Source organism: Carcharodon carcharias, chromosome 17 (genome assembly GCF_017639515.1).
Source record: "Carcharodon carcharias isolate sCarCar2 chromosome 17, sCarCar2.pri, whole genome shotgun sequence".
NCBI classification, from domain to species: domain Eukaryota; kingdom Metazoa; phylum Chordata; class Chondrichthyes; order Lamniformes; family Lamnidae; genus Carcharodon; species Carcharodon carcharias.
In genome coordinates, this window is record NC_054483.1 from 1,962,030 (window position 1) to 1,988,670 (window position 26,641).

The 26,641-nt window shown below is 46.5% G+C and overlaps 1 protein-coding gene across 1 annotated transcript in view; it reads left to right on the forward strand.

The window, feature by feature from the left end:
* Positions 1 to 26,641, forward strand: part of LOC121289522 (PH and SEC7 domain-containing protein 4-like) — a 142,960-nt gene that overhangs the window by 3,025 nt on the left and 113,294 nt on the right. The window contains exon 2 of the mRNA XM_041209002.1: positions 115 to 1,220. Coding sequence (XP_041064936.1) covers positions 216 to 1,220 — 1,005 coding nt within the window. The 5' untranslated portion in view covers positions 115 to 215. The remainder of the gene's footprint in view (positions 1 to 114; positions 1,221 to 26,641) is intronic.

Sequence of the window (26,641 nt, forward strand, 5' to 3'; positions counted from 1 at the left end):
CTTCTGACAGACTTAATTCTGAAAGTCCTACAAAACCACACAAAAAAAATGTGAATTTGCTGATATGTTTGCACAGGCAAAAGTTTCACAGTTACTCTAATTATTACTTGACAGGTCACCATGACTAAAAACCCACCAACGCCTTCCTGAATCCACTGAAGTCCTCCTGCTTCTGGCCTTTTCAGCCTCGCTGGTGTTCCCTTTGAGGTTTGAAGATGGATTATTTTGATTTACTGAGTAGCATGGATCAGGCAGCCTCCTCAAAAGACTCGGACAGTCCAGAAGGAGATGGCAACACCGAGGGAGGCAATGGCAGCAGCATGCAAGAGGTGACCCCTTTCAGTGTTGATATCTCTGGGTCATTAGGATTTGCTGGGGGAGACACACAGGATGGCTATCCCCACTTTGAACCAAGCCCTTTACAGGTCTCAGCCAACCCCTGTGTTAACCAGTTGGAGGTAGGTGACTTTGCACACACGGGGGATCCCTGTGGAGAACAGAGTGATTTCAATGTTACTGACGAGGATCCAGTCTTGACTTTTCATTTAGGAAACACAAGTGCGTTCCATCAGGGTGAGAGCTGTGATCCAGGCCCAACTGAAATGTGTACCAGCGAACTCACAGACAGCCAGTTTCTGGAGGACACTGAAAACCAATTAGAGCCGTCTATTCAATCAGGAAGTACAAGCTCACTGGAAAGCGATGGGTCCACTCCCTGGGTACAAGCAGTGTTACTGACGAAGAAGACCAAAGAAACGAAAACCTGCGATGAGCAAAGTGCAGACAAGACACTTAGTAATTCAGAGGGAATGTTAACTGAGAGCTCAAGTGCCTCAGAAGCCTTAACACCCTCTTTCAGTGAAGAAACTGATGAAGAGCTCTTGAAGGAAAAGCCTGTAGCCCGGCTTCCTGATGAAGTTATTATGGACCCCTCAGATGTTGCTTTCTTGCAAAATGATGTGTGGCACCAGAACTGGGCATTTGTCCCAATTCCCAATGCAGAAATTCCCGAAGTGCAGCGTGAGGACCAAGGAGATGAGGAGAACCTGGAACTCCTAGCAGTTCCCATGGACTGTGACCCATCAAACAGTGAAAGGGAAAACCATGGGATTGGAGAAGATGGACCAAGCAAACATGATGCAGTATCTATACTGCCTTCATACATTGCATCAGTGCACAAAGAGCTGGTGGTATGGAACAATGAACCAACAGAGACAGAGGTAATAGGATATTTTCTAATCTAGAAAGAGAGCTTTGTGACCTTTGAGCTTCACTCATTCATCCCTTTTGGTACGAAGCTTCGATTCCACCTTTTGTCTCTGGTGATGTCGACACTGTCGGTTCTGTATGTATTGCTGGCATTCACAGTTTTCCAGGTGCTTGCAAGTCGAGCTCCAGGTCAGAGAAAGAAAGCACAATGCTTTGGCTTACTTTTGGCACTTTGCAGTGCAAGGTCAGGAGTATGAGATACATTCTCAAAAGTTTAGCCAGAATTACGGTGATGGGGATGGGGTTTGGTAGAATTATGGTGATGGGGTGGGGTTTGGCAGAAGTACGGTGATGGGGATGGGGTTTGGTAGAATAATGGTGATGGAGATGGGGTTTGGCAGCATTATGGTGATGGAGATGCAGTTTGGCAGCATTATGGTGATGGGGTTGGGGTTTGGCAGCATTATGGTGATGGGGATGGGGTTTGGCAGCATTATGGTGATGGGGTTGGGGTTTGGCAGCATTATGGGGATGGGGTTGGGGTTTGGTAGTATTATTCTGATGGGGATGGGCTTTGGCAGAATTACAGTGATGGGAATATGGATGGGGTTTGGCAGCATTTTGGTGATGGGGTTGGGGTTTGGTAGCAGTATGGTGATGGGGTTGGGGTTTGGTAGCAGTATGGTGATGGGGTTGGGGTTTGGTACCATTATTCTGATGGGGATGGTGTTTGGCAGCATTACGGTGATGGGGGTGGGGTTCGGTAGCATTATGGTGATGGGGTTGGGGTTTGGTACCATTATTCTGATGGGGATGGGGTTTGGCAGCATTATGGTGATGGGGATGGGGTTTGGCAGCATTATGGTGATGGGGTGGGGTTTGGCAGCATTATGGTGATAGAGTTGGGGTTTGGTACCATTATTCTGATGGGGATGGGGTTTGGCAGAATTACAGTGATGGGGGTGGGTTTGGTAGCATTACGGTGATGGGGGTGGGGTTTGGTACCATTATTCTGATGGGGATGGGGTTTGGCAGAATTACGGTGATGGGGGTGGGTTTGGTAGCATTACGGTGATGGGGGTGGGGTTTGGTACCATTATTCTGATGGGGATGGGGTTTGGCAGAATTACGGTGATGGGGGTGGGGTTTGGCAGAACTACGGTGATGGGGGTGGGGTTTGGCAGAATTACGGTGATGGGGGTGGGGTTTGGCAGCATTACGGTGATAGAGTTGGGGTTTGGTAGCATTATTCTGATGAGGATGGTATTTGGCAGAATTACGGTGATGGGGGTGGGGTTTGGCAGAATTACGGTGATGGGGGTGGGGTTTGGCAGCATGATGGTGTTTTTGGTAAACAGAATATTGGTTAATTTTTTGTAGCTATCAGTGTCATTGACAAATATTTATTGTATTTAGTGAATGCATTTGTCTGTGAAATTATAAATTGCAAAAATAAGCAATATGCTCAAATCTATAATGCTTGTTGAACACTACTGCCGACCTAATTACAACCAGTTTGCAGGAACGTAGCGGGCATGTGAAACGATGTTTTATGGCAGGTTTTTGCACTGGATAATCCCAAACCTGCTGCGTTACCTACACATTCCCGGGATACACGCCGTTTCCATGGCGGATGGGCTGTCATTCGCCTGCCACACCATCACCTCGCCGCTTCATCACGCCAGGGACCACATTTAAAATACAGCCATGCTCAGCGCCTTTTGAACGCCATGGAGGCCCACCGTGATGTCCTCTACCCACACCCTGGCTGCAGGAGGGGCAGCTACATTACCACTCCGGCTTGGTAGGCAATGGCAGTGGTGGGCAGTGCCAATGCTGCCCAGAAGAGGTTGGCCATCCAATGCAGATAGAGGATACGTACATACACACAAAGGACAAGGAGCAGCAGTAGGCCATTCAGCCCCTCGAGCCTGCTCCACCGTTTAATAAGATCATGGCTGACCTGATAGTAACCTGAAATCTGCAACCCACCTACCCCCAGATAACCTTTCACCCTCTTGCTTAGCAAGAAACTATCCACCTCTGCCTTAAGAAGATTCAAAGACTCTGCCTTCACCACCTTTTCAGGAAGAGAGTTCCAAAGACTCATGACCCTCACCTCTTTTTAAAATGGACAACCCCTAGTTCTAGATTCTTCCACAAGGGAAAACATCCTCCCCACATCCACCCTGTCAAGACCCCTCAGGATCTTATCTGTTTCAATCCAGTTGCCTCTTACTCTTCTAAACTCCAGTGGATACAAGCCTAACCTGCCTTTTCCAGGTATTAGTTTATTAAACCTTCTCTGAACTACTTTCAACTCATTTACATCCTTCCTTGAATAAGGAGCAAGCGAAGCATAACCTCCCTAGTTCTGTATTTTTATATTCAATTCTCATCTGTGTGGCCACAGGCCATAGGCCATTCGGCCCATCGAGTCTGCTCTGCCATTCAATGAGATCATGGCTGGCCTGATAATCCTCAACTTCACTTTTCTTCCATTTTCCCCATAACCTTTGATTCCCTTACTGATTAAAAACCTGTCTATCTCAGCCTTGAATATACTTAACAGCCCAGCCTCTATAGCCCTCTGCGGTAAAGAATTCCACAGATTGACTACCCTCTGAGAGAAGAAATTCCTCCTCACCTCTCTCTTAAATGAGCCCCCTCTTACTCTGAGATGATGCCCCCTGGTCCTAGACTCTCCCACAAGGGGAAACAACCTCTCAGCATCTACCCTGTCAAGGCCCCTAAGAATCTTATAGGCGGGACCCACTTGCTGACGTGTAAAATGACGCGGGATGATGTTGGATGGAACTCCCGACATCACCCCTCGTCATTGCAACTTTCAGGTTGGCGGGGGTGCAGCCGAATCAGCTGTGCACCCACTGACCTGTCAACGGCCAATTGAGGCCATTGAAAAACTGACTGAAGTAGTTAAAGGAGCTGACTGTCCAATCTTAAGGTTAGCGGGGAGGCTGGGAACACTGGCGGGCTTCAGAGAAAGCATGAAACCTCATGCAGGGGTGGGATGAGGATTCATGCAGGTTTCTAAAAATTTAATAAAAGTTTAATTAAAAGTGATGGACATGTCCCAACTCATGTGACAGTGTCACAGACGGGGACATCTCAGGGAAATTTTATTCTTCTATATTTCGCCTTTTTGAATTTGGCGTCAATCTCCTTGAGGCAGCACTTAGCCTCAGGGAGATGAGTGCACTCTTTCTCATGCGTGTGTGAAAAAGCGCACTCCCGGCTTAGGGAATACCCCCCACCCACACAGGGAGCACACAGCGCTTTCTGGCGGACATCACATTGGGCGGGCCTTAATTCGCCAGCCCACGTAAAATGGCAGCATGCCCATGATGGGGGGCACCAACCGAAGGCATGTCCGCTCCTGAACTTCCCCCCAACGGGGGGAAAATTCTTCCCTATATGTTTCAATAAGGTCACCTCTCATTCTTCCAAACTCCAATGAGCACAGGCCCAACCTACTCAACCTCATAAGAAAATCCGTTCATACTTGGGATCCACCTGGTGAACGTTCTCTGGACTGCCTCCAACACCAGTGAATCTTTCCTTAGGTAAGGGGACCAAAACTGTTCACAGTATTCTAGGTGCCTTGTATAGTTTTAGCAGGACTTCCCTAGTTTTATGCTCCATTCCCTTTGGAATAAAGGCCAACATTCCATTTGCCCTCCCTATTACCTGCTGAACTTGTATGCTAGACTTTTGGGTTCATGTACGAGGATCCCCAAATCCCTCTGTGCTGCAGCTTTCTGCGGTCTTTCTCCATTTAAATAATATTCAGCTCCTCTATTCTTCCTGCCAAAGTGCATAACCTCACATTCTCCCACATTATATTCCATCTGGCAAGTTTTTGCCCACTCACTTAACCTGTCTATACCCCCCTGTAGACTCCTTGTGTCATCCTCACTACTTGTCTTCCCACCTATTTTTGTGTCATCTGCAAACTTGGCGATAGTACATTCACTTCCCTCATCCAAATCATTAATATATATTGTAAATAATTGCAGCCTCAGCACTGATCCCTGTGGCTCTCCACTAGTTACAGGTTGCCATCCTGAAAATACCCACCTTATCCCAACTCTCTGTCTTCTATTAGTTAGACAATCTTCTGTATATGTTAATATATTACCCGCAACACCATGGGCTCTTATCTTGTTAAGTAGCCTTATGTGAGGTACCTTATTGAACGCCTTTTGGAAATCCAAATGTATTACATCTACTGGTTCCCCTTTATCTATCCTGCTTGTTACCTCCTCAAAGAATTCTAATACATTTGTCAGGCATGACTTCCCCTTCATGAAGCTGTGCTGACTCTGCTGGATTATATTATGCATTTCTAAATGCTCTGCTATTACCAGGATATGGAAACCATCTCATCACTCTAAATCCATACACTCAAGCCCATCACACATTCAATGGCATCTCACTCACTGCCAGCTCAAGGGACATCACCACTCACTCTCTCTCACACACCCTCACATCTCCATCTGGCCTCATCTCCTCTGGAGACTGCCTCCTCAGCCCTCACCATCTCAAGGCTGATCAACATGTGCCCCCACACTCACCCTGGGATACCCTCCTTCCCCAGTACAGCTCTCGCCCTGCAGCCCCTTCCCTTGCCTGAAGCCACTTCCCCCCCTTCCCCAAGCAAGACCTTGCCCTGCAGCCATTGAAAAGCCCCCCACATGTGGCTGATCTGGTAGGTAGAGACCTGCCAGTGAGGCCCCACTAACAGTGACGTGGTGCTGCCTGTGAATCCTGGCACTGACGACTGTGAGTGCTGACCTAAGCAAGGTAGGGAAACAAACCTCAGAGTCCTGAGTGAATTGCAGCTCGCCAGGTGCACGTTGCTTATGTGCTGCTGTGAAACACATTGGTAGGATGTGGGCGATCCAGCGGCAGGGGGGAGTGGGCAAGTTGAGTCCGGCAGGCTGGCCTTATAACAATATGCTATTGTATTACAATGAGGTTCCCAAACGTCCTTTGGCAGGAAACATGGCCCCCAATCGGCAGGCTGAGCAGACCATCACAAACTGGTTTCACGCCATTGTGAAACCGATTGCACCATGTTGTCTGCACCCACCACCGAGCACACACCAACGCTGGCGGGCACAGACAATCCCCGCCTTTGTTTTATTCATTTACGGATGTAGGCAACACTGGCTGGGCCAGCTTTTTTGCCCATCAACTAGTTGCCCTTGGGAAGGTGGTGGTGAGCCACTTTCTTGAACCGCTGCAGTGCATGTGGTGTGGGTACACCCACAGTGCTGTTAGGGAGGGAGTTCACAGTGATGATGAAGGAACAGTGATATATTTCCAAGTCAGGATGGTGTGTGGCTTGGAGGGGAACTTCCAGGTGGGGGTGTTCCCATTTATCTGCTGCCCTTGTCCTTCTGGGTGGCAGTGGTCGTGGGTTTGGAAGGTGCTATCCTAGGAGCCTTGGTGAGTTCCTGCAGTGCATCTTATAGATGGTACACACTGCTGCTACTGTGCGTTGGTGGTGGAGGGAGTGAATGTTTAAGGAGGTTGATGGAGTGCCAATCTAGTGAGCTGCTTTATCCTGGATTGTGTCGGGTTTCTTGAGTGTTGTTGGAAGTACACCAGTTTAGGAAAGTGGAGAGCAATCTGTCACACTCCTGACTTATGTCTTGCAGGTGGCGGACAGGTTTTGGTGAGTCAGGAAGTGAGTTATTCAGTGGAGAATTCCCAGCCTCTGACCTGCTCTTGTAACCACAGTATTTATATGGCTAGTCCAGTTAAGTTTCTGACACATTGATGGTGGTGTGCTGTGGTAACATTAATGCCATTGAATGTTATGGGGAGATGATCATTGCCTGGCACTTGTGGGGTATGATTGTTACCTGTCACTTATCTGTCTATGCTTTGCAGACTAACGAATGCTGTTTTGGCAACTGAGCCTATTTGGCATCAGGTTTCATTAGTGGATGTTCCAACATTTTTTCTATTCATTCATGGGATGTGGGTTCCGCTGGCTAGGCCAGAATTTATTGCCCATTCTAATTGCCCTTGAGAAGGCGGTGGTGAGCTGCCTTCTTGAACTGCTGCAATCCATGTGGAGTAGGTACACCCACAGTGCTGTTAGGGAGGGAGTTCCAGGATTTTGACCCAGCGACATTGAAGGAACAGCCGATATATTTCCAAGTCAGGATGGTGAGTGACTTGGAGGGGAATTTCCAGGTGGTGGTGTTCCCATCTATCTGCTGCCCTTGTCGTTCTAGATGGTAGTGAGCGTGGGTTTGGAAAGTGCTGTCTAAGGAGCCTTGATGAATTCCTGCAGTGCATCTTGTAGATGGTACACACTGCTGCTACTGTGTGTCAGTGGTGGTGGGAGTGAATGTTTTTGTGGATGTGGTGCCAGTCAAGCGGACTGCTTTGTGGTGGATGGTGTCAGGCTTCTTGAGTGTTGTGGGAGTTGCACTCATCCAGGCAAGTGGGGAGTATTCCATCACACTCCTGACTTGTGCCTTGTAGATGGTGGACAGGCTTTGGGGTGTCAGGAGGTGAGTTACTCGCCACAGGATTCCTAGCCTCTGACCTGCTCTTGTAGCCACAGTATTTATATGGCTAGTCCAGTTCAGTTTCTGGCCAATGGTAACCCCCAGGATGTTGATAGTGGGGGATTCAGTGATGGTAACATCATTGAACATCAAGGGGTGATGGTTGGATTCTCTCTTGTTGGAGATGGTCATTGCCTGACACTTGTGTGGTGCGAATGTTACTTGCCACTTGTCAGCCCTGAGCCTGGATATTGTCCAATTTGTCGAACTGGCTGAAGACTGACATTTGTGTTGCTGGGGACCTCTGGAGGAGGCCGAGATGGATCATTCACTCGGTACTTCTGGCTGAAGCTTGTTGCGAATGCTTCAACTTTAACTTTTGCACTGATGTGCTGGGATTATCCATCACTGTTGATGGGGATATTTGGGGATAACCTCCTGTTAGTTGTTCAATTATCCACCACCATTCATGACCAAATGTGGCAGGTCTGCAGAGCTTAGATCTGATCTGTTGGTTGTGGGATCACATAGCTCTATCTATCATTTGCTAATTATCTGTTTGGCATGCAAGTAGTCCTGTGTTGTAGCTTCACCAGGTTGACACCTCATTTTTAGGTATGCCTGGTGTTGCTGACATGCCCTCCTGCACTCTTCACTGAACCAGCGTTGATCCCCTGGCTTGATGGTAATGGTAGAGTGGGGGATATGTCGGTCGATGAGGTTACAGATTATGTTTGAGTACAATTCTGCTGCTGAGGTGCCCACAGCACCTCATGGATGCCCAGTCTTGAGTTGCTAGATTTGTTCAAAATCTATCACACCACACAATGGAGGGCATCATCAATATGAAGATGGAACTTTGTCTCCACAAGGAGAGTGATCATTCCTACTGACACTGTCATGGACAGATGCATACGCAGCAGGCAGGCTGGTGGGTACAAGGTTGAGTATGTTTTTCCCTCTTGTTGGGTCCCTCACCACCTGCTGCAGACCAGCCTAGCAGCTCTGTCCTTTAGTCCTTGGTCAGTAATGATGCTACTGAGCCACTCTTGGTGATGGACATTGAAGTCCCCCATCCAGTATACATCCTGCACCCTTGCCACCCTCAGTGCTTCCTCCAAGTGGTGTTCAACATGGAAGAGCACTGATTCATCAGCTGAGGGAGGGTGGTACATGGTAATCCTTGCCCATGTTTGACCTGATGCAGTGAGACTGCATGGGGTCTGGAGTTGATGTTGAGGACTCCTAGGGCAACTCCCTTCCGACTGTATACCACTGTGCATCCACCTCTGCTGGGTCTGTCCTACCCTGGGATGGTGATGGTGGTGTCCGGGACATTATCTGCAAGATATAGTCACCGTGAGGGTGACTATTTTAGGCTGTTGCTTGACTAGTCTGTAAGACAACTCTCCCCATTTTGGCACAAGCCCCAAATTCACTGTTTTGATTATAGCTCAAAAAAAAGGAACACATTTTTTTATGAAGCATTTTAAGTGATTTGATTGGCTCATTTTTAAAATATGTATTTATATATATAATATATATATATTTTAAATAGTATTGCCTGACTCCTGCTAGTTGCTTTCATAAACTTTCATAAATCCTTAGTAGTTTCTGTTTTGCAATATTCTAACCACTTTCCTGATTTTTCAATTCTTTACTTCCTTACACCTTCAGCTCTTAGTTGCTGCTGTTTAACTGAGTCAGTCAGAAGTATAATGGGGAAAGAGGTACAGGAAATAGTGTTTGATTGAAAATTGAGATATAATGGTGAATCTGCATCAAAGTAAAACCACAGAATTGTGTGCAGTTCTGGTCTCCATATTATAGGAAGGATGTTGAGGTGTTACCAAGAACATACAGTGCAGATGCACTGCTGCATGGTATGTGGTAAGATAAGTACAAAGAAAGACCTGAAAAATCCAGGCTGTCTTCAATTGAACAGTACAATTTGAAAGAAGTGCTTAAAATGTTGAAGGGATATGACAGGGTAGACAGAAACAGACTGTTTTTAGAATCTGGATGGTATAACATTTGGAAACATAGATAAAAGAAAGAGATTTACGACAGAGAGCGTTAGAAAGGTCAGTGGCAGGCTGGAAGATTGGGAAACTTGTAAAGATCAACAAAGAGTTACTAAAAAAAAATAAATAATAAAGGTAAATTATGAAAGAAAATTAGTGCAAAATGTAAAAACTGGTAGCAAAAGCTTCTACAAGTATATAAAAGGAAAGAAAGTAGCTAAAGTGAATGTTGGTCCCTTGGAGGTCAAGACTGGGGAGTTAATAGTGGGGAACGCAGAAATGGCAGAGATGCTTAATCAATATTTTGCCTCAGTTTTCACAGTGGAGGACACTAGTACCATCCCAATAGTAACAGGTAGTGCAGAGGACCAAGGAGGAACTTTGAACAATCACCATCACTAGAGAAAAGGTACTGAGCAAACTATTGGTACTAAAGGGTGACAAGTCCCCAGGACCTGATGGCCTACATCCCAGGGTCTTAAAGGAAGTGGCAGTGGAGATAGTGGATGCATTGGCTATAATATTCCAAAATTCCCTGGATTCTGGAAAGGTTCCAGTGGATTGGAAAAATGCTAATATAACGCCCTTATTCAAAAAGGGGGGGAAGCAGAAGGTGAGAAACTATAGACCAGTTAGTTTAATATCTGTCGTTAGGAAATTGTTGGAATCCATTATTAAGGAAGTAGTAATGGGACATTTGGAAAGTCAAAATGCAATCCATCAGAGTGAGCATGGTTTTATGAAGAGTAAATCGTGTTTGACTAATTTGCTAGAGTTCTTTGAAGATGTGACAAGCAAAGTGGATAATAGGGATCCTGTAGATGTAGTATATCTGGACTTCCAGAAGGCCTTTGATAAGGTGCTGCACAAAAGATTAATACACAAGATAAGATCACCTGGAGTTAGGGATAATATATTAGCGTGTATAGAGGATTGGCTAACCAACAGAAAGCAGAGAGTTGGGATAAATGGGTCTTTTTCTGGATGGCAAGCTGTAACTAGTGGGATGCCACAGGGTTCGGTCCTTGGGCCCCAACTATTTACAATCTATATTAATGACTTGGATTCAGGGGTAGAAGGTACTATAGCTAAATTTGCAGATGACACCAAAATAGGTGGGAAAGTAAGTTGCAATGAAGAAATAAGAAATTTACAAATGGATATGAACAGGTTAGGTGAATGGGCCAAAATTTGGCAGATGGAGTTTAACGTGGATAAGTGTGAGGTTATCCATTTTGGTCGGAAGAATAAAAAGGCGACTTATTATTTAAATAGAGAGAAACTTCAGAATGCTTCAGTGCAGAGGGATCTGGGTGTCCTTGTGCATGAATTGCTGAAAGCTAGTATGCAGGTACAGCAGGTAATAAGGAAGGCAAATGGAATTTTGGCATTTATTGCTAAAGGAATAAAGTATAAAAACAGGGAAGTGTTGTTGCAACTGTACAAGGCATTGGTGAGACCGCACCTGGAGTACTGTGCACAGTTTTGGTCCCCTTACTTGAGGAAGGATGTAGTTGCATTGGAGGCGGTTCAGAGGAGGTTCACTGGATTGATTCCAGAGATGCAGGGCTTGTCTTATGAGGAGAGATTGAGCAGTTTAGGCCTATACTCGCTAGAGTTTAGAAGGATAAGAGGAGATCTAATTGAGGTATATAAGATGCTAATGGGGATAGACAAAGTAGATGTGGAGTGGATGTTTCCCCTTGTGGGGCATTCTAGAATGAGAGACCGTAGTTTTAGGCTAAGGGGTGGTAGATTTAAATCAGAGATGAGGAGGAATCACTTTTCTCAAAGGGCCGTGAATCTGTGGAATTCACTACCTCAGAGTGCAGTGGATGCCGGGACGCTGAATAAATTTAAGAAGGAGATAGACAGATTTTTAATTAGTAATGGGTTGAAAGGTTATGGGGAGAGGCCAGGAAATTGGAGTTGAGGCTGAAATGAGATCAGCCATGATCGTATTGAATGGCGGGGCAGGCTCGAGGGGCTGAATTTCCGACTCCTGCTCCTAGTTCTGATGTTCTTATGAAATCTTTAATAGAGGATTGTGAGGCTATAAAATGTTCTAGAGTTAGCGTCTGAAACAAAGACAAAGTGCAGCATCTTCCCAGATCTGCAAAGGCAGATTGGAGGCAGGACAGGGAGTAAAATTGGAAGAGAGCGTGTCAGATCCACTCCCCAGTGCTTTCCTGCTCCAAGCTATTTTTCCTTACATGTGGGGTCAACATGGCAGTGGTTGCCCACCTGGCAATGCTGGACACCCAATTAGGCCATGCTAGGGACCAATTTGGTGGAAAATCCTGCAGTTGGGATTTTCCCGACTTTGGATGGGCCTCTCACTGAGGTCTAAGCCCCCATCTTAATTGGATGATGAACGCAGAGGCCAACCAGTGGCATCGAGGCAGGAACCTGACAGCAAAAGATTTCAGAGGTGATTAAAGTCTGCCCTCCATGGAATTCTATGTAATACAAGAATCACAGGTTATACACTAAACCTTTCACATAAAATTATATATCGACAAAAAAATCCTGTTCTGAGGAATAGAATAGCAGAATGCTGTGGTACAGAGGGATCTGAGTGTCGTTGTTCATGAATCACAAAAAAGTCAGTATGCAGGTACAGTGAGTATTTCAGAAGGCAAATGGAATGTTAGCCTTTATTGCAAGAGGGATGGAGTTTAAAAGTGGGGAAGTCTTTTTTCAACTGTACAGGGTGAGACTACACCAAGAGTGTTCCATACAGTTTCCTTACTTGAGGAGGGATATACTTTCATTGGAAAGAGTTCAGAGGAGGCTGAAAAGGCTGATTCCTGGGATGGAGGGGTTGTCTTACAAAGAAAGGTTGAGCAGGTTGGGCCTATACTCACTGGAGTTTAGAAGAATGAGAGGTGATCTTATTGAAACATAGAAGATTCTGAGGGGGGGCTGAGGGGGTAGATGTCGAGAGGGTGTCTTGTGGGAGAATCTAGACTGAGGGGGCACAGTTTAAATATAAGAGAATGAGGAGGAATTTCCTTTCTCAGAGGGTGATTCAGAATTCTCTCCTCCAGAGAGCGGTGGAGGCAGGGTCATTGAATATATTCAAGGCTGAGTTAAACAGATTTTTGATCTACAAGGAGTTAAGGGTGGGGTGGTCAGCAGGAAAATGGACTTACGGCTACAATCAGATCAGCCATCATCGTATTGTGGGGCCGAATGGCCTAAACCTGCTCTTGCCCATATTTCTTATGATCTTATGTTTGTGTGAGGATTGTTTATAGCAGCCGCTTCAAGGGTGACTTTGATTATCGGATGTCCTATTTAGACAGGCTGATGGCTAATACAAATCTAAATCATTTTACTCTTGGTAGAGCTGGACATTAGTTGGAATCCATAATTCTTCTTTCCTCTTCTTCAGATCTCTGCCCTAAGACAGGACCTCCCTCAACGCCACGCTCTGCACCACAGGTAGGGCAATGTGAGTTCAGATGGAGAAACCATACAGATTTCACTGGAGACTCCTGCTTCCCTAATAGGCTGTGAAATTTGTATGGTTTCACCATCTGAACTCACCTTGCCCTCTCTTCCCTGACTTTACTTCCCTCCTGTCATCGCCCTCTCCCCCCATATAAACTCTCAGGACCATCCTCTTGCCCTTGCCATTTCATGTGGTCTCTCTTTTCCTATCAACCCAATCACAGGTAAAAGCCACCTCTAATTTCTTCATATCCCTCATCACTCAAACCTTCCTCTTCCAGCTCCCATTTCCTTCTCCATTGTACCTCGGAAAAATCTCTCCCCGAGCCCCTTCAGCCTCACCATGGTATTGACTTCCATTTGCCGCAAAACCTCTGCATTACAATCTGCTCAATCACAGCCTTACCCCTACCTAAGATGCCTTTGTGCCCAGTGAAAAGCTCACACTTGTTCTTTGTAAATCGGCTGGTGTAAATTGGGGACTTGCCTGTGCTTTTAGGACCAGGCTGAAAGGCTGGGGGGGGGTTTGGTTGGAGGTGGATGTTGATGCAGTGTGTGTCTCTGTAGATACAAGTTTGTAGGTGAATAAAGACTAGGCTCCCATATTCATTCTTTCACCATCTGGTTCCCCTAGTTTAATGTTCACCCACACTCTGGATATTCTAACTGATATGGAACCTACCTCTGGTGTCCCTCATGGCCCCTATCATTTCTCATCCACCAGCTGCTCCTTGGCAACATCATCTGAAAACATGTCAAGTTCCACGTGCATGCTGTTAACACCTCGTTCTACCTCACCTTCTCGATGCTTCTGCTGTCTTTATGTTGCCAGCTGCTTGCCTGAAATCTTGATGAGCTGCCATTTTCTCCATCCAGGCATTGGGAAGTCTGAAATTGTTTAGACTCCAACAGGCAAACCCAATTCCCTCGCCGCCGATTCCATGTCCACTGGCTCAGGCTGAACCAGTTTGTCCACATGCTCGGACCCCTATCTGAACCTGAGCTGACTTTCTGATCTCATGTTCTCCCCATCACAAAGAATACCTACTTCCACTTCCATTATATGTTCGTCTCTGCTCCAACCACCCAGCCCTTGGCAGCACAGCCCATCTGCTGCTAAAACTCACTTCCATGCTTCTGTTGCCTTCAGAATCAATTAATCTAATACTTTCCTGATTGGCTTTTTATTGGCTCCACCCTAAACTGACAATCAGTCCCAGCGTCTGCTGCCTGTGTCTGAATTTTTGCAAGTTCCACTCACTCCTTGTGCGCACTGACCTTCACTGGCTCTCAGTTTACAATGCCGCAATTTCATCATTTTCATCCTCGTGTTCAAGTCCCTCCATGGCTTCCCCCCTACCTAATTCTGTCACCTCCTTCAGCCCGAGAACTCTGTAATTAAGTCTTGCCATTTTGTGTATTCCTGATATTCTTGGCTCCCCCTTCAGCAGCCTGGGCCCTAAACTCTGGAATTCCCTCCCTCTCCCTCTCCATCTCTCTCCCCTCTTCAGGTGCTCTTTTTAAACTTAACCTATTTCTTTTAACAATATGCTTTTAGTCACCTGTCTTGTTTTTCACTTGGTGTCAATGTTTGTCTATGCTCCTGTGAAGCTTTTTGGAATGTTATCTTTGTTATAGGTGCTGTATTGATGCAAGGTGTACTCGTACTGCATGGTTTAGTGGAAATATAAACAGGGGTAAATATGAATGATCTCTTTTTCTGAATAGGGCATTTGTGACTATATAGCAGTTTGGACCCACGGGTTTATGTAAAGTGGCAGTTGATAAAAACAATGCATTCTTTGTGCAGAGTACTGTAGCTGGTCAGCACATAAGAATAGTCACAGTGTTTAAGTGTAAGATTATCGAAAGGTTAATGTACCAAATGTTACCACAGTGAGAGGCACAAGCAAATGGGAGCCAAGTTTGTGACCCAAAAAGCAGTGAACACCATTGTCAGCAATTTAGAGGAACTTTACACCAGATTTCTGTTAATCTGGTTTTACAACTGTGAGGCTTGAAATACATGGATTCATGAACAGGTTAGATTGGATTTTCAACTTTAATGGTGCTTTGATGTTTGACTCCAACTCTCAGCCGTCCGAAAAATCAAAAGCCTTGTTCTTTAATTAAATCATTAGTGTATAGAAAGTGAGAAAATCTAATGCTTAAAAGCAAAGTATGTTTGCAGTCCATGTCTTAACTTTTGCCAAGTCTTGTTTCCCTACCACCTCGCGCTTGTTGATCTCTCTTGGCTCTTGATTGTCTTGATTTAAAAATTCTTATTGTTGCTTTTAAATCCCTCCATGGCCTCACCACCCCCCCACTACCCCCCCCCACCCAACACCCCCACCCCCGACTCCTCCATGGCCTTACAACCCTCCAGGATATCTGCATTCCTCTAATTCTGGCCTCATATTCCCAGTCAGAATTGCCCCAACATTGGTGGCCATGCCTTCAGTTGTCTCTGGAATTCCAGCCCTAAACCTCTCCGTCTCTCCACCTCACACTTTTTCCTCCTTTAAGACACTTTGTGAAGATCTACTTCTTTGACTAAGCTTTTGGTCATCTGAACTAATATTATGGCTTGGTGACATACCTTGTTTTATAATGCTCCTGTGAAGTGTCTTGCAATATTTCTTTACATTAAAGGCACAATATAAATGTATGTTGTTTCTCATCTAGCTTAAACATCATGCTGTTAAAATACAACATACATCATTGGCTGGTTAAGAGCTATGAGTAATAAGGACTGTAGTCAGCACAGAACAAGCCTATAACATGTCATTCGGCTTTGTGACAAACATCAGTTCGAAGTGCTGTTTTCACATGTTAAAAGTCCATACGTATTGAAAGACCATAAGACATAGGAGCAGAAATTAGGCCATTCGGCCCATCGAGTCTGCTCCGCCATTCAATCATGGCTGATAAGTTTCTCAACCCCATTCTCCCGCCTTCCCCCTGTAACCTTTGATCCCCATTACCAATCAAGAACCTATCTATCTAGGTCTTAAATACACTCAATGACCTGGCCTCCGCAGCCTTCTGTGGCAATGAATTCCATAGATTCACCACTCTCTGGCTAAAGAAGTTTCTCCTCATCTCTGTTCTAAAAGGTCTTCCCTTTACTCTGAGGCTGTGCCCTCGGATCCTAGTCTCTCCTACTAATGGAAACAACTTCCCCATGTCCACTCTATCCAGGCCTTTCAGTATTCTGTAAGTTTCAATCAGATCCCCCCTCATCCTTCTAAACTCCATCGAGTATAGACCCAGAGTCCTCAAACGTTGCTCATATGTTAAGCCTCTCATTCCTGGGATCTTTCTCATGAACCTCCTCTGGACCCTCTCCAGGGCCAGCACATCCTTCCTGAGATACAGGGCCCAAAATTGCCAACAATATTCTAAATGTGGTCTGACCAGAGCCTTATAAAGCCTCAGCAGCACATCCCTGCTTTTATATTCTAGTCCTCTTGAAATAAATGCCAACATTGCATTTGCCTTCCTAACTACCGACTCAACCTGCAAGTTAACCTTAAGAGAATCCTGGACTAGGACTCCCAAGTCTCTTTGCACTCCAGATTTCTGAATTCTCTCCCCACTTAGAAAATAGTCCATGCCGCTATTCTTCCTGCAAACCTAGCCAGAATGCCCTCAGTTCCTTCATTTACATCATTAATGTTTAATGTGAAAAGTTGTGGGCCCAACACTGACCCCTGGGGAACTCCACTAGTCACCGGCCGCCATCCTGAGAAGGACCCCCTTATCCCCACTCTCTGCCTCCTGCCAGACAGCCAATCTTCTATCCATGCTAGTACCTTGCCTCTAACACCATGGGCTCTTATCTCACTGAGCAGCCTCCTGTGCGGCACCTTGTCAAAGGCCTTCTAGAAGTCCAAGTAGATAACATCCATTGGCTCTCCTTTGTCTAACCTACTCGTTACCTCCTCAAAGAATTCTAACTGATTTGTCAGGCATGACCTCCCCTTGATGAAACCATGCTGACTTTGCCCGATTTTACCATGCACTTCCAAGTATTGTGAAATCTCATCCTTAATAATGGACTCTAAAATCTTACCAATGATCAAGGTCAGGCTAATCGGCCTGTAATTTCCCGTCTTTTGCCTCACTCCCTTCTTAAACGGGGGGGGGGGTTACATTAGCGATTTTCCAGTCCTCTGGGACCCTCCCTGACTCCAGTGATTCCTGAAAGATCACCACTGATGCCTCCACTATCTCTTCAGCTATCTCCTTCAGAACTCTGGAGTGTAATCCATCTGGCCCGGGTGATTTATCCACCTTCAGACCTTTCAGTTTTCCTAGCACCTTCTCCTTGGTAATGGCCACGATACTCACCTCTGCCCCCGAATCTCTTGAATTTTGGGGATGTCACTAGTGTCTTTCACCATGAAGACTGACGCAAAGTACCTATTCAGTTCCTCTGCCACTTCTTTGTTCCCCATTATTACTTCTCCAGTATCATTTTCCAGCGGCCCAATGTCCACTTTTGCCTCTCTCTTACCCTTTATATATCTAAAAAAACTCTTGCAATCTTCTTTTATATTACTGGCTAGTTTACCCTCATATTTAATCTTCTCCCTCCTTATTTCTTTTTTAGTTGTCCTCTGTTGGTCTTTGTAGGCTTCCCAATCCCCTGGTTTCTCACTGCTCTTCGCCGCATTGTTTGCTTTCTCTTTAGCTTTTATGCTGTCCCTGACTTCCCTTGTCAGCCATGGTTGCCTCATTCTCCCTTTAGAACGCTTCTTCTTCCTAGGGATGAATTTTTGCTGTGTCTCCCAAATTACTCCCAGAAACTCCTGCCATTGCTGTTCCACTGTCTTTCCTGCTAGGCTCATCTCCCAGTCGATTCTGGCCAGCTCCTCCCTCATGCCTCTGTGGTTACCTTGGATAGATAGACAAGTTTGGATAGTTTCCATCCACTTCCTATTGAGGAGTCAACGCACAATATTTCAACGAGAGCTGGTGCCAACCTCAGAGAGGCATTAGGATAGCTGTGGTGTGGGAATTGGAGCAGGGGGAATAAGTCACTTTAGTCCAAGAGGGATATGCTGATGCTGCGGCACATTGTTGAAGTAGTGTAGGTGGAGCTGTATTCTTGGATAGAATTGACAACACAGAAACGGGCCATTCGGCCCACTGGTGTATGCCAGTGTTTATGCTCCACATGAGCCTCCTCCCACCTCACTCACCTAATTCTGTCAGTATAATTCTGTCAGTATATTTTTCTCCCTCATGTACTTTCTTTTATTCAGTCATGGGATATGGGCGTCGCTGGCTGGGACAGCATTTATTGCCCATCCCTAGTTGCCCTTGAGAAGGTAATGGTGAGCTGCCTTCCTGAACCCTTGCAGTCCATGTGGTGTAGATACTGTTAGGGAGGGAGTTCCAGGATTCTGACCCAGCGACAGTGAAGGAACAGCGATATATTTCCAAGTCAGGATGGTGAGTGGCTTGGAGAGGGACTTGCAGGTGGTGGTGTTCCCATCTATCTGCTGCCCTTGTCTTTTTAGGGTGTAGGTTTGCAACATGCTATCAGAGGAGCCTTGGTGAGTTGCTGCAGTGTACACTGCTGCTACTGTACATCGTTGGTGGAGGAAGTGAATGGTTAAGGTGGTGGATGGGTTGCTGATCAGACTTTGTCCTGGATGGTGTGTTCTGGCCCTCGCCTTCTGACACCCTGGGCTCACAGCTGGGAGAGCAGGTTTGGCTCACACTGTGGTGCCGGGATACGCCCCTCCCCACCATCCACCCACCTCCAGTAGAGCTCTGGGCTGTGACTCAGACTTGGCCCCATCTGCCTGCTGGCACTGCAGCCTGCTTCTCATCTTGAGCATTGTTGGAGCCGCATTACTTCAGGCAATTGGAGAATATTCTAGCACACTCAACTTGTGCCTAGTAGATGGTGGACAGGCTTTGGGGAGTCAGGAGGTGAGTTACTCGCTGCAGGATTCCCAGCCTCTGATCTGCTCTTGTAGCCACAGTATTTATATGGCTGGGTCCAGTTCAGTTTCCAGTCAATGGTAACCCCCAGGGTGTTGACAGTGGGGGATTCAGTGATGGTAAATGCTGTTAAGAGAATGCAATTGTGTTCAGCTTTGTTACTTAGTCATGTCTGATTTCGGAGTTATTTTTCAATTTATCTGCGCATACCTCTGCCTGGATCTCGATTGCCGTTGTTCATTTCTCTCTGTTGTTTCAAATCCCTGCCTGCTCTTGCCGGCTGCAATGGAACAACAACTCGGACACTTTACAACGTCAGTCACCAGAAGCCATGTTCCAGGAGTATGGATTTCATCGCTGGATGCCAGCAGCAAGCTACAGTGCCAGGAAATGGCAGGGGTTGGCGTGGGTGTTGGGGGGTGGGGGGGGTTGCTGCTGAGTTAGAGTCACAGCCCAGCTCCCTACCCGGGGATGGGAGAATGGCGGTGGGGGAGTGGAGGGGGTTGTGCAGGGTGTATCCTGGCACCACAGTGCCAGCCTGGAAAGAGAGTGGGCCCCAGGCTCAGGGAGCAAGGCGGCTCTCAGGAGGCGAGGCACATGTGCAGACATGACTAACCTAGTGGTACACGCCCAGCCCCAATGTGTGTGGTGATGTGGCTGCCAAGTCCCACAACGTGTGCCAAGTGCTGGGATGGTATATGGAGGGAAGCCTGACATGACTTGGGAACAATCCCTGCCAGGGATCAGATATCAGAGCCCTCTCACAGGAGTGCACGCAAGGCTCAATCTTACTTTGAAATCGTGTCCCTCGTCTTAAATTCACAAGAGTTGGCGTAAGAACATAACAAATAGGAGCAGAGTAGACCATTCGGCCCCTCGAGTCCGCGCCACCGTTCAGTATGACCCTGGCTGATCTTCTGCCTCAGCCCCACTTTCCCACCAGCTCCCCATATCCTTTGATTCCCTGGGAGACCAAATATCTGTCTATCGCAGCCTTAAATATATTTAACGATGGAGCCTCCACAACCCTCTGGGGTAGAGAATTCCAAAGGCTCACATCTTTGAGTGAAGAAATTTTTCCTCATCCCAGTCCTGAATGATTGGCCCCTTATCCCTGAGCCTGTGCCCCCATGTTTTAGATTCCCCGACCAGTGGAAATAATCTCTCAGTGTCTACCCTGTCAAACCCCTTCAGAATCTTGTAGGTTTTCCATCAGATCACCTCTCATTCTTCTAAACTCCAGAAAACCCTCTCATCCCATGGGCCAATTTAAACCTTTACTGTACTGCTTCCATTGTGAGCATATCCTAGCTTAAATATGGAGACCAAAACTGCGCACAATACCCCAGGTGTGGTCTCACCAAAGCCCTGTACAGTTACTGCAAGACTTCTTTATTCTTGTGCTCCAATCTCCTTGCAGCGCCAACATGCATGTCAGCAGCACATCAAGCGCCAAGCCTAATATCAGACAATTCAGCACAGAGTCAGGATAAACTGAGACCTGGGGTCCATGTAGCCCCTTTATTTACTGTCTTACTCAGGCCCCAAAATAACACAGAGGATGATTCTTTACATCAATCCCTGAAAGTCAGTCAGAAACAATCACACGTTCATAACTGCACTGGCACTGGATCTGGTAGGCAGTTAGACTAAGGGTGACCTTTGTGGTAAATGAGTAAAACAAGGGTGCATGGCAACATGCCTCTGAAATGCTAGCTCTTACCTAAATGCTAACGCTACTGAAAACACCCACTGGCTATACATGGGACATTTTCTCCTATTGCTTTTTCAATGCACCAATTTGAACTTCCACATCAATGTATCAGCCAAGTCTTTAACTGCTCTCCCTCCCTCCGTATTTTGGCTTCCCAACCCCCACCCCCCCCCCACCCCCATTTTTTTAAAGTCTCTCCAAACACACATGGCTGATATGCAACTGACTGACACACAGATTCTGCAGGGCTTTGACTTGGCGTGTGGTGTCACGGCAGAAAGTGAGGCCTCTGTTGAGGCTGAAAAAGGGCAGAAATTAACAAATGGTGATTTGGGTACTCGCAGCCTGTAAATTGCAGGCAGGAGCTATGCGTGAGGGATGTGCAGAGTGCTGCAATAGCTCCAGCAGACAGACACATCGGCAACATCAAGCGTTCTCTAGTCAGGTTCAGCAGAAGCAGCTGCAGAGTAAAACTCCCTTTGCAAGTGTCCCTAAAATATGACCAATCCCCCACTATAAAAGCAAAGCCCTGTCGCACCCGATTGAATTGAGTTGTCCAAACTGTGAAGGTGTCTTTTTTTTAATGAGGAGACCCTCCTTTCATTGACAGCAGGGTCGGTAATCAGAGGACCTGGATTTACGGTGATATCAGAGACAGTAACGAGGAAACATTTTCTTACGCAGCAAATCGACCTGTTCCAAAAGGGTCAAAAAAGCCGATTCAATAGTAATTTTCGAAAGGGAACAGGATAAATTGGAAGGGGAAATTTTTGCAGAGCTATGGGGAAAGAACAGGGGAGTGGAACAAATTGGAATATGACACCAAGTCCCAGAGGTGATAAGCCTCAGTGGCCAAACTGACTGCATCACCCAAGCCCCCGGTAAGAAAATAGGTTAAATAAAGGCAACGGCACCAAGTCCGACAATAACAGAAATCATGTGAAATCATCATTCTTGGGGTGATGGCGGGAAGATAACTTGGAGTTTAGCCTTTGCTTTCCGCTGATAATTTCCACACAAGTGGCATTACAACAGCTCAGAACACACCCTGCCTTTGGTTTCAAACAGAAAACAACTGCGCCAAACTGAGTCACTACCTTCCTGGTTTCATCTCAGATCTCTGATTATTCAAATTGCGCTGGTGTCTAGTATTGTGGCTTGGCTGCTTCCTGCATTTCTGTAAATAAAACTGAACGGCCAGTTCAAAAGTGGCTTGGGCAGGATTAAGAGGGTAAGGGAGGGTGTGGAGGTGGAAAATAAATAAAACGGGTGAACTTTCCCACCTCCGAACTAATCAGTTGGCGCTGCTGCTCTCTGTCTTCCCTTGGGCCAGAGCTTTATTACTCAGCCTGCGCCTGACACACTCGAGTGTAAAATGACGCGCGGTGATGTCAGGTGTCTTCGCGACCTCATCGCACACTCGCGTGATATTTCGCTCAGCGGGTGTGTATGGGAGTCAGCAGAGTGCCCGCCAACACTTAAGTGGCCTATTTAAGGCCCTTAATCAACTAACTGGGTATAATTTTCCGCTGCCCATCCAATCGTTCGGTTGGCCGGCGGGCGAAAAGGCCCAGCGGCCTCTGGACTATTGGCAAAACCTCATCCACAGGCGGGATGAGGTTTTGACCAGTGATTTAAAAAAAAATACAAACATTTTGTGCCCCTATTTAACACGGCCCCTGATAGGGTCTCAGGAGGGGACGTGTTCTCATTATCTTGCATTTCTTTATTTTGAGCTCCGTGCCTCAGGGAACTTTTACTGCGCATGTGCGCAAGCTTCAGCGCTCGCGCTCCTTCCGCACCCCCCCCACCTCCCCTCCCACCCCCACCTCCCCCCCCCCGCAGCCGGTGGCTCATGCTGGCTGCCCGTTAATTGGCCAGCCAGCCAGTGTGCAACAGCGATCGGGGGCAGTGATTGGCCACCTGACCACTCCTGGGCCCCGCCCTCCACACCCGCTCGGCGGGGACAAAATTCTGCCCTTGACGATATGGGTGAAATTATTGGATGCCAAGCAACTACTTTTCCTACTATAATGTGTTTAACTCCCATTGTCCTTTTTAATATATTCCTTGCACTGTGCTTTTTAGTATATAATGTGTCTCGTTCCCACTGCGCTATATAGTGAATAAGGCACCCAAGCGATGCCTTGATTTTAAAATTTCCATCCTTGTTTTCAAACCCCTCCATGGCCTCACCCCCTCCCTATCTCTGTAATCTCCTCCAGCCTCCACAACCCTCCGAGATCTCTGCTCTCCTCTAATTCCGGCCTCTTGTGCATTCCCAATCATAATCGCTCCACCATTGGCGGCTGTGCCTTCAGTTGCCTGGGCCCCAAGCTCTCGAATTCCCTCCCTCCGCCTCTCCCCTCCTCTCTACCTCACTTTCCTCCTTTAAGGGGCTCCTTATAACCCAGCTCTTTAACCAAGGCTTTGGCCGTCTGATCTAATAGGTGGAATTTTCCGCTCCCCCCAGCAGTGGGAATCATGGCGGCCAGGGGAGCAAGAGTTGGTGGGAGGCCAAAATTCCACTTCCCAACGTTCGACATTTAATTCCAGATTTTTATTGGATTCAAATTTCACCATCTGCTGTGGTGGGAGTCAAACACGGATCCCCCACAGCATTACCCCGGGTCTCTGGAATACCAGCCTAGTGACAATACCACAATGCCACAGCCTTCCCATGTGCTGCATACCTTATGTGAAGGATGAGCATAAAAACGTAGAGAAGGTTCCTGCCACCTGAAGGTTTAACTAGCTTAGACGGTGATTAACTGAGCCAGAAAGACAGCCTGAGTGCTGAGGAGGAGAGTCCTGGTGACCTCTCCATTAATTTGGAAATCAGTTTGGAATCTTGTTCTCCCAGCTTTTGTGGTGGCTTAAAGGCAGGTTGAATGTCCAGTGGAGCTAAGTTGACAACTCCATTTGCATCTCATGAATGCTCATTAAACGGCCAACACACCAGAATCTTGCACCCCCTCCAAATTAAGTGCCCCACCAGTGGGAATTTCGAATGTCCACTTTCGTGACCGTACCTAAGTGGCGTGTGCCTGGGTGAGGTAGACTTCTCCCTGGGCGTTGAGATGCAGCTTTCACTTTCCTTTCACACCGTCACTGAGAGATATTGGCTGCCTCTAGCACAAGCTACACCAAGGCCAGGCAGAGGGGAGTGGTGAGACCGAGGCAGGGCTTGGGGAGGGTGGAGGGGGGTGGTGGGGAGGTGGTGGGGGTGGGGAGGCGGTGGGGTGTGGGTGGGTGGGTGGGTGTCAAGCAGCTGAGTGGAAGAGTGAATGGCTCACCGTTCAATTATGGTGCCTGGGCGTTGGAGCTGAAGAGATGATGGCAGTGCGGGCCGCTTCCTGCGTGTCCTACTCGGGGATGCATAATTGATGAGCTGAACAGCGCAAGATCTCGTGTGTTCAGCCGCTCTGCTCTCCGGCGAGAGTCACTTCCACTTCCACTCCTGCCACCAGACTCAGTCTCCAGAACGGAAGATTGCACTCAATATCTCCTTATGTAGCTTGGTGTCTTACTTTGTTTTATAATGCTGCTGTGAAGTACCTCGGGATGTTTCACTAAGATAGAGGTGCTCTATAAATATAAGTTGTTGTTATCGCCTATATAAAACCCCCACGGTCTTTCATACAGTCTTGGTATGAACACTTGAACTCAATGAAACAGGGCGGTGAAAAGTCAAAAACGAGCTGATTACTTAGTCAGACACGTCCCAAACGTATCTGTGCCTCTCAGATGGATGTGGTGTCAATCTAAAGCAAGTGGGAGGCTCACGTTTACCCAAATTGTCAAGGAATTTTAACTGGGGCCTCAATGGAGAGGTCACCAGGACTCTCCTCCTCAGCACTCAGGCTGTCTTTCTGGCTCAGTTAATCACCGTCTAAGCTAGTTAAACCTTCAGGTGGCAGGAACCTTCTCTAAGTTTTTATGCAAGATGACAGCTCATCCTTCATATAAGATACACGTGGCGATGCTGCAGATTAGTGGTATTGTCACTAGACTAGTATCCCAAGGTAAAGTGTGGGGATTTGGGTGCAAATCCCACCACAGCAGATGGTGAAATTAAATGTCTAACAATGACCATGAAATGATTGTTCTGGTTCATATGGGGAAGGGAATCTGCTGTCCTTATATGGTCTGGCCTACTTGTGACTCCTGACCTGCAGCAATGTGGTTGATGTTTAAAATCCCTCTGACCACGGGTAGTTAGGGATGAGCTGGCCCAGCCAGTGATGCCACATCTCCGGACCAAGTATAAAAAAGAAACAGGCCATTTGGCCCAACCAACCAACCAATTTGTCGAAATCGTTTTGCTTTCTGGTGAGATTTTTCCACAATTCCATGCAGTGCAAAGAACGAAAGAGCGCGGAAAAGCACTTCACTCCCACTGTCTGGCCCGTCCTTCGGCACCATCTTATCTTTGGGAAACCGGACTGCCATTCTTAAGATGACTGGTCTCCGAGAATACGATCAGCATTTATTCTCCACTTGAGTCCTCGTCCCATCATTCCTCATCTAAGTCTACCATTGTACCTGTCTCCTCTCTCCGACAGAGGCAGTATGGGAGCAGGGGGCACAGTGATTGTAACTCCTGCCTCATTTGAATGTCACCCTTTCACTTCATGTAGGGCATGAAGAAGGTTCAGAGCAGTTTCCCTTGTTTTCCAGGTAAGTGGAGATGGATGTTGCATGTTGAAGGAAATGAAGGAAGTTGCAACATTCCCAGTGAGGTATGAAGGAGCCCTATCCATCCTGGCTCCATAAAGGAAAGTCTGCGAGTGTGTCTTAACTGGATTAAAGCCAGCTGGTCTGGGTGCTTTGATGTGTACTAGTTTTGAGATGTAAGACAGGTAGAGTGCATTTGCATTTTTTGAACAGAGCATTCAAGAAGCGGGATGATATCTAGCACCTAGCTAACAGAGACCAAGCAATATGCTTATATTACTAATACAATTGGTACTATGAAAGGGGTTTTATTGTTAGAAGAGGTGAAGTTGAAAGAGGCTGGTGATATAATGAGAATTTACATTCAATGAGTTGGGTTGGATATAACCAATAGCAATTTTTATGTGCAGGGCAGAGGCAATATAAGATCAAAGCAGCTGTAAGACTACAATTGTCTACACAGGAACCAAAGTGAAAGGAACCTCATTTTGAATTCCGAAGGTGGAAATGCTTTGCCTGGTGCTTGGTTAAGTCTATGGATTGCTGTTACCTTCATGGAGATTAGTTTGGGAATTTGTTAAAAGTTATGATAGTTGTACTGTGTAGCCACGTGTATATACTTAACTTGTGTAAATTAATAAAATGTTTCATTTAGTGTAATATAAAATCTCTCGAGAACTGGTGATCTGATTCCTGAATTTAGAGCTGCATCTCAAACATAACACTTAAAAATATAGGTTATGACAGTTGTTTAAAGTTTCCCTCTGGGATTTTTAAATAACCCAGCTTTACCAACTGCTGGGTTGTAACAATACACTAACACTGTACAATGTGATTTCATCCCTATAATGATTTGGGGACTGGATTGCACAGTGGGTTGTTAATTGTATATCAATTGTGTTTAATTATATGCAGGTGGAGGACATGAATGGGGTTTCACTTGGGCACATATAAAGAGACACTTACTAAAACTGCATGGTGGTGGTGGTGGTGGTGGTGGTGGTTGTCTTGGATAAGACCTCCTCTCTTGGTTAGCTGTATGATTCAGTGTGAAA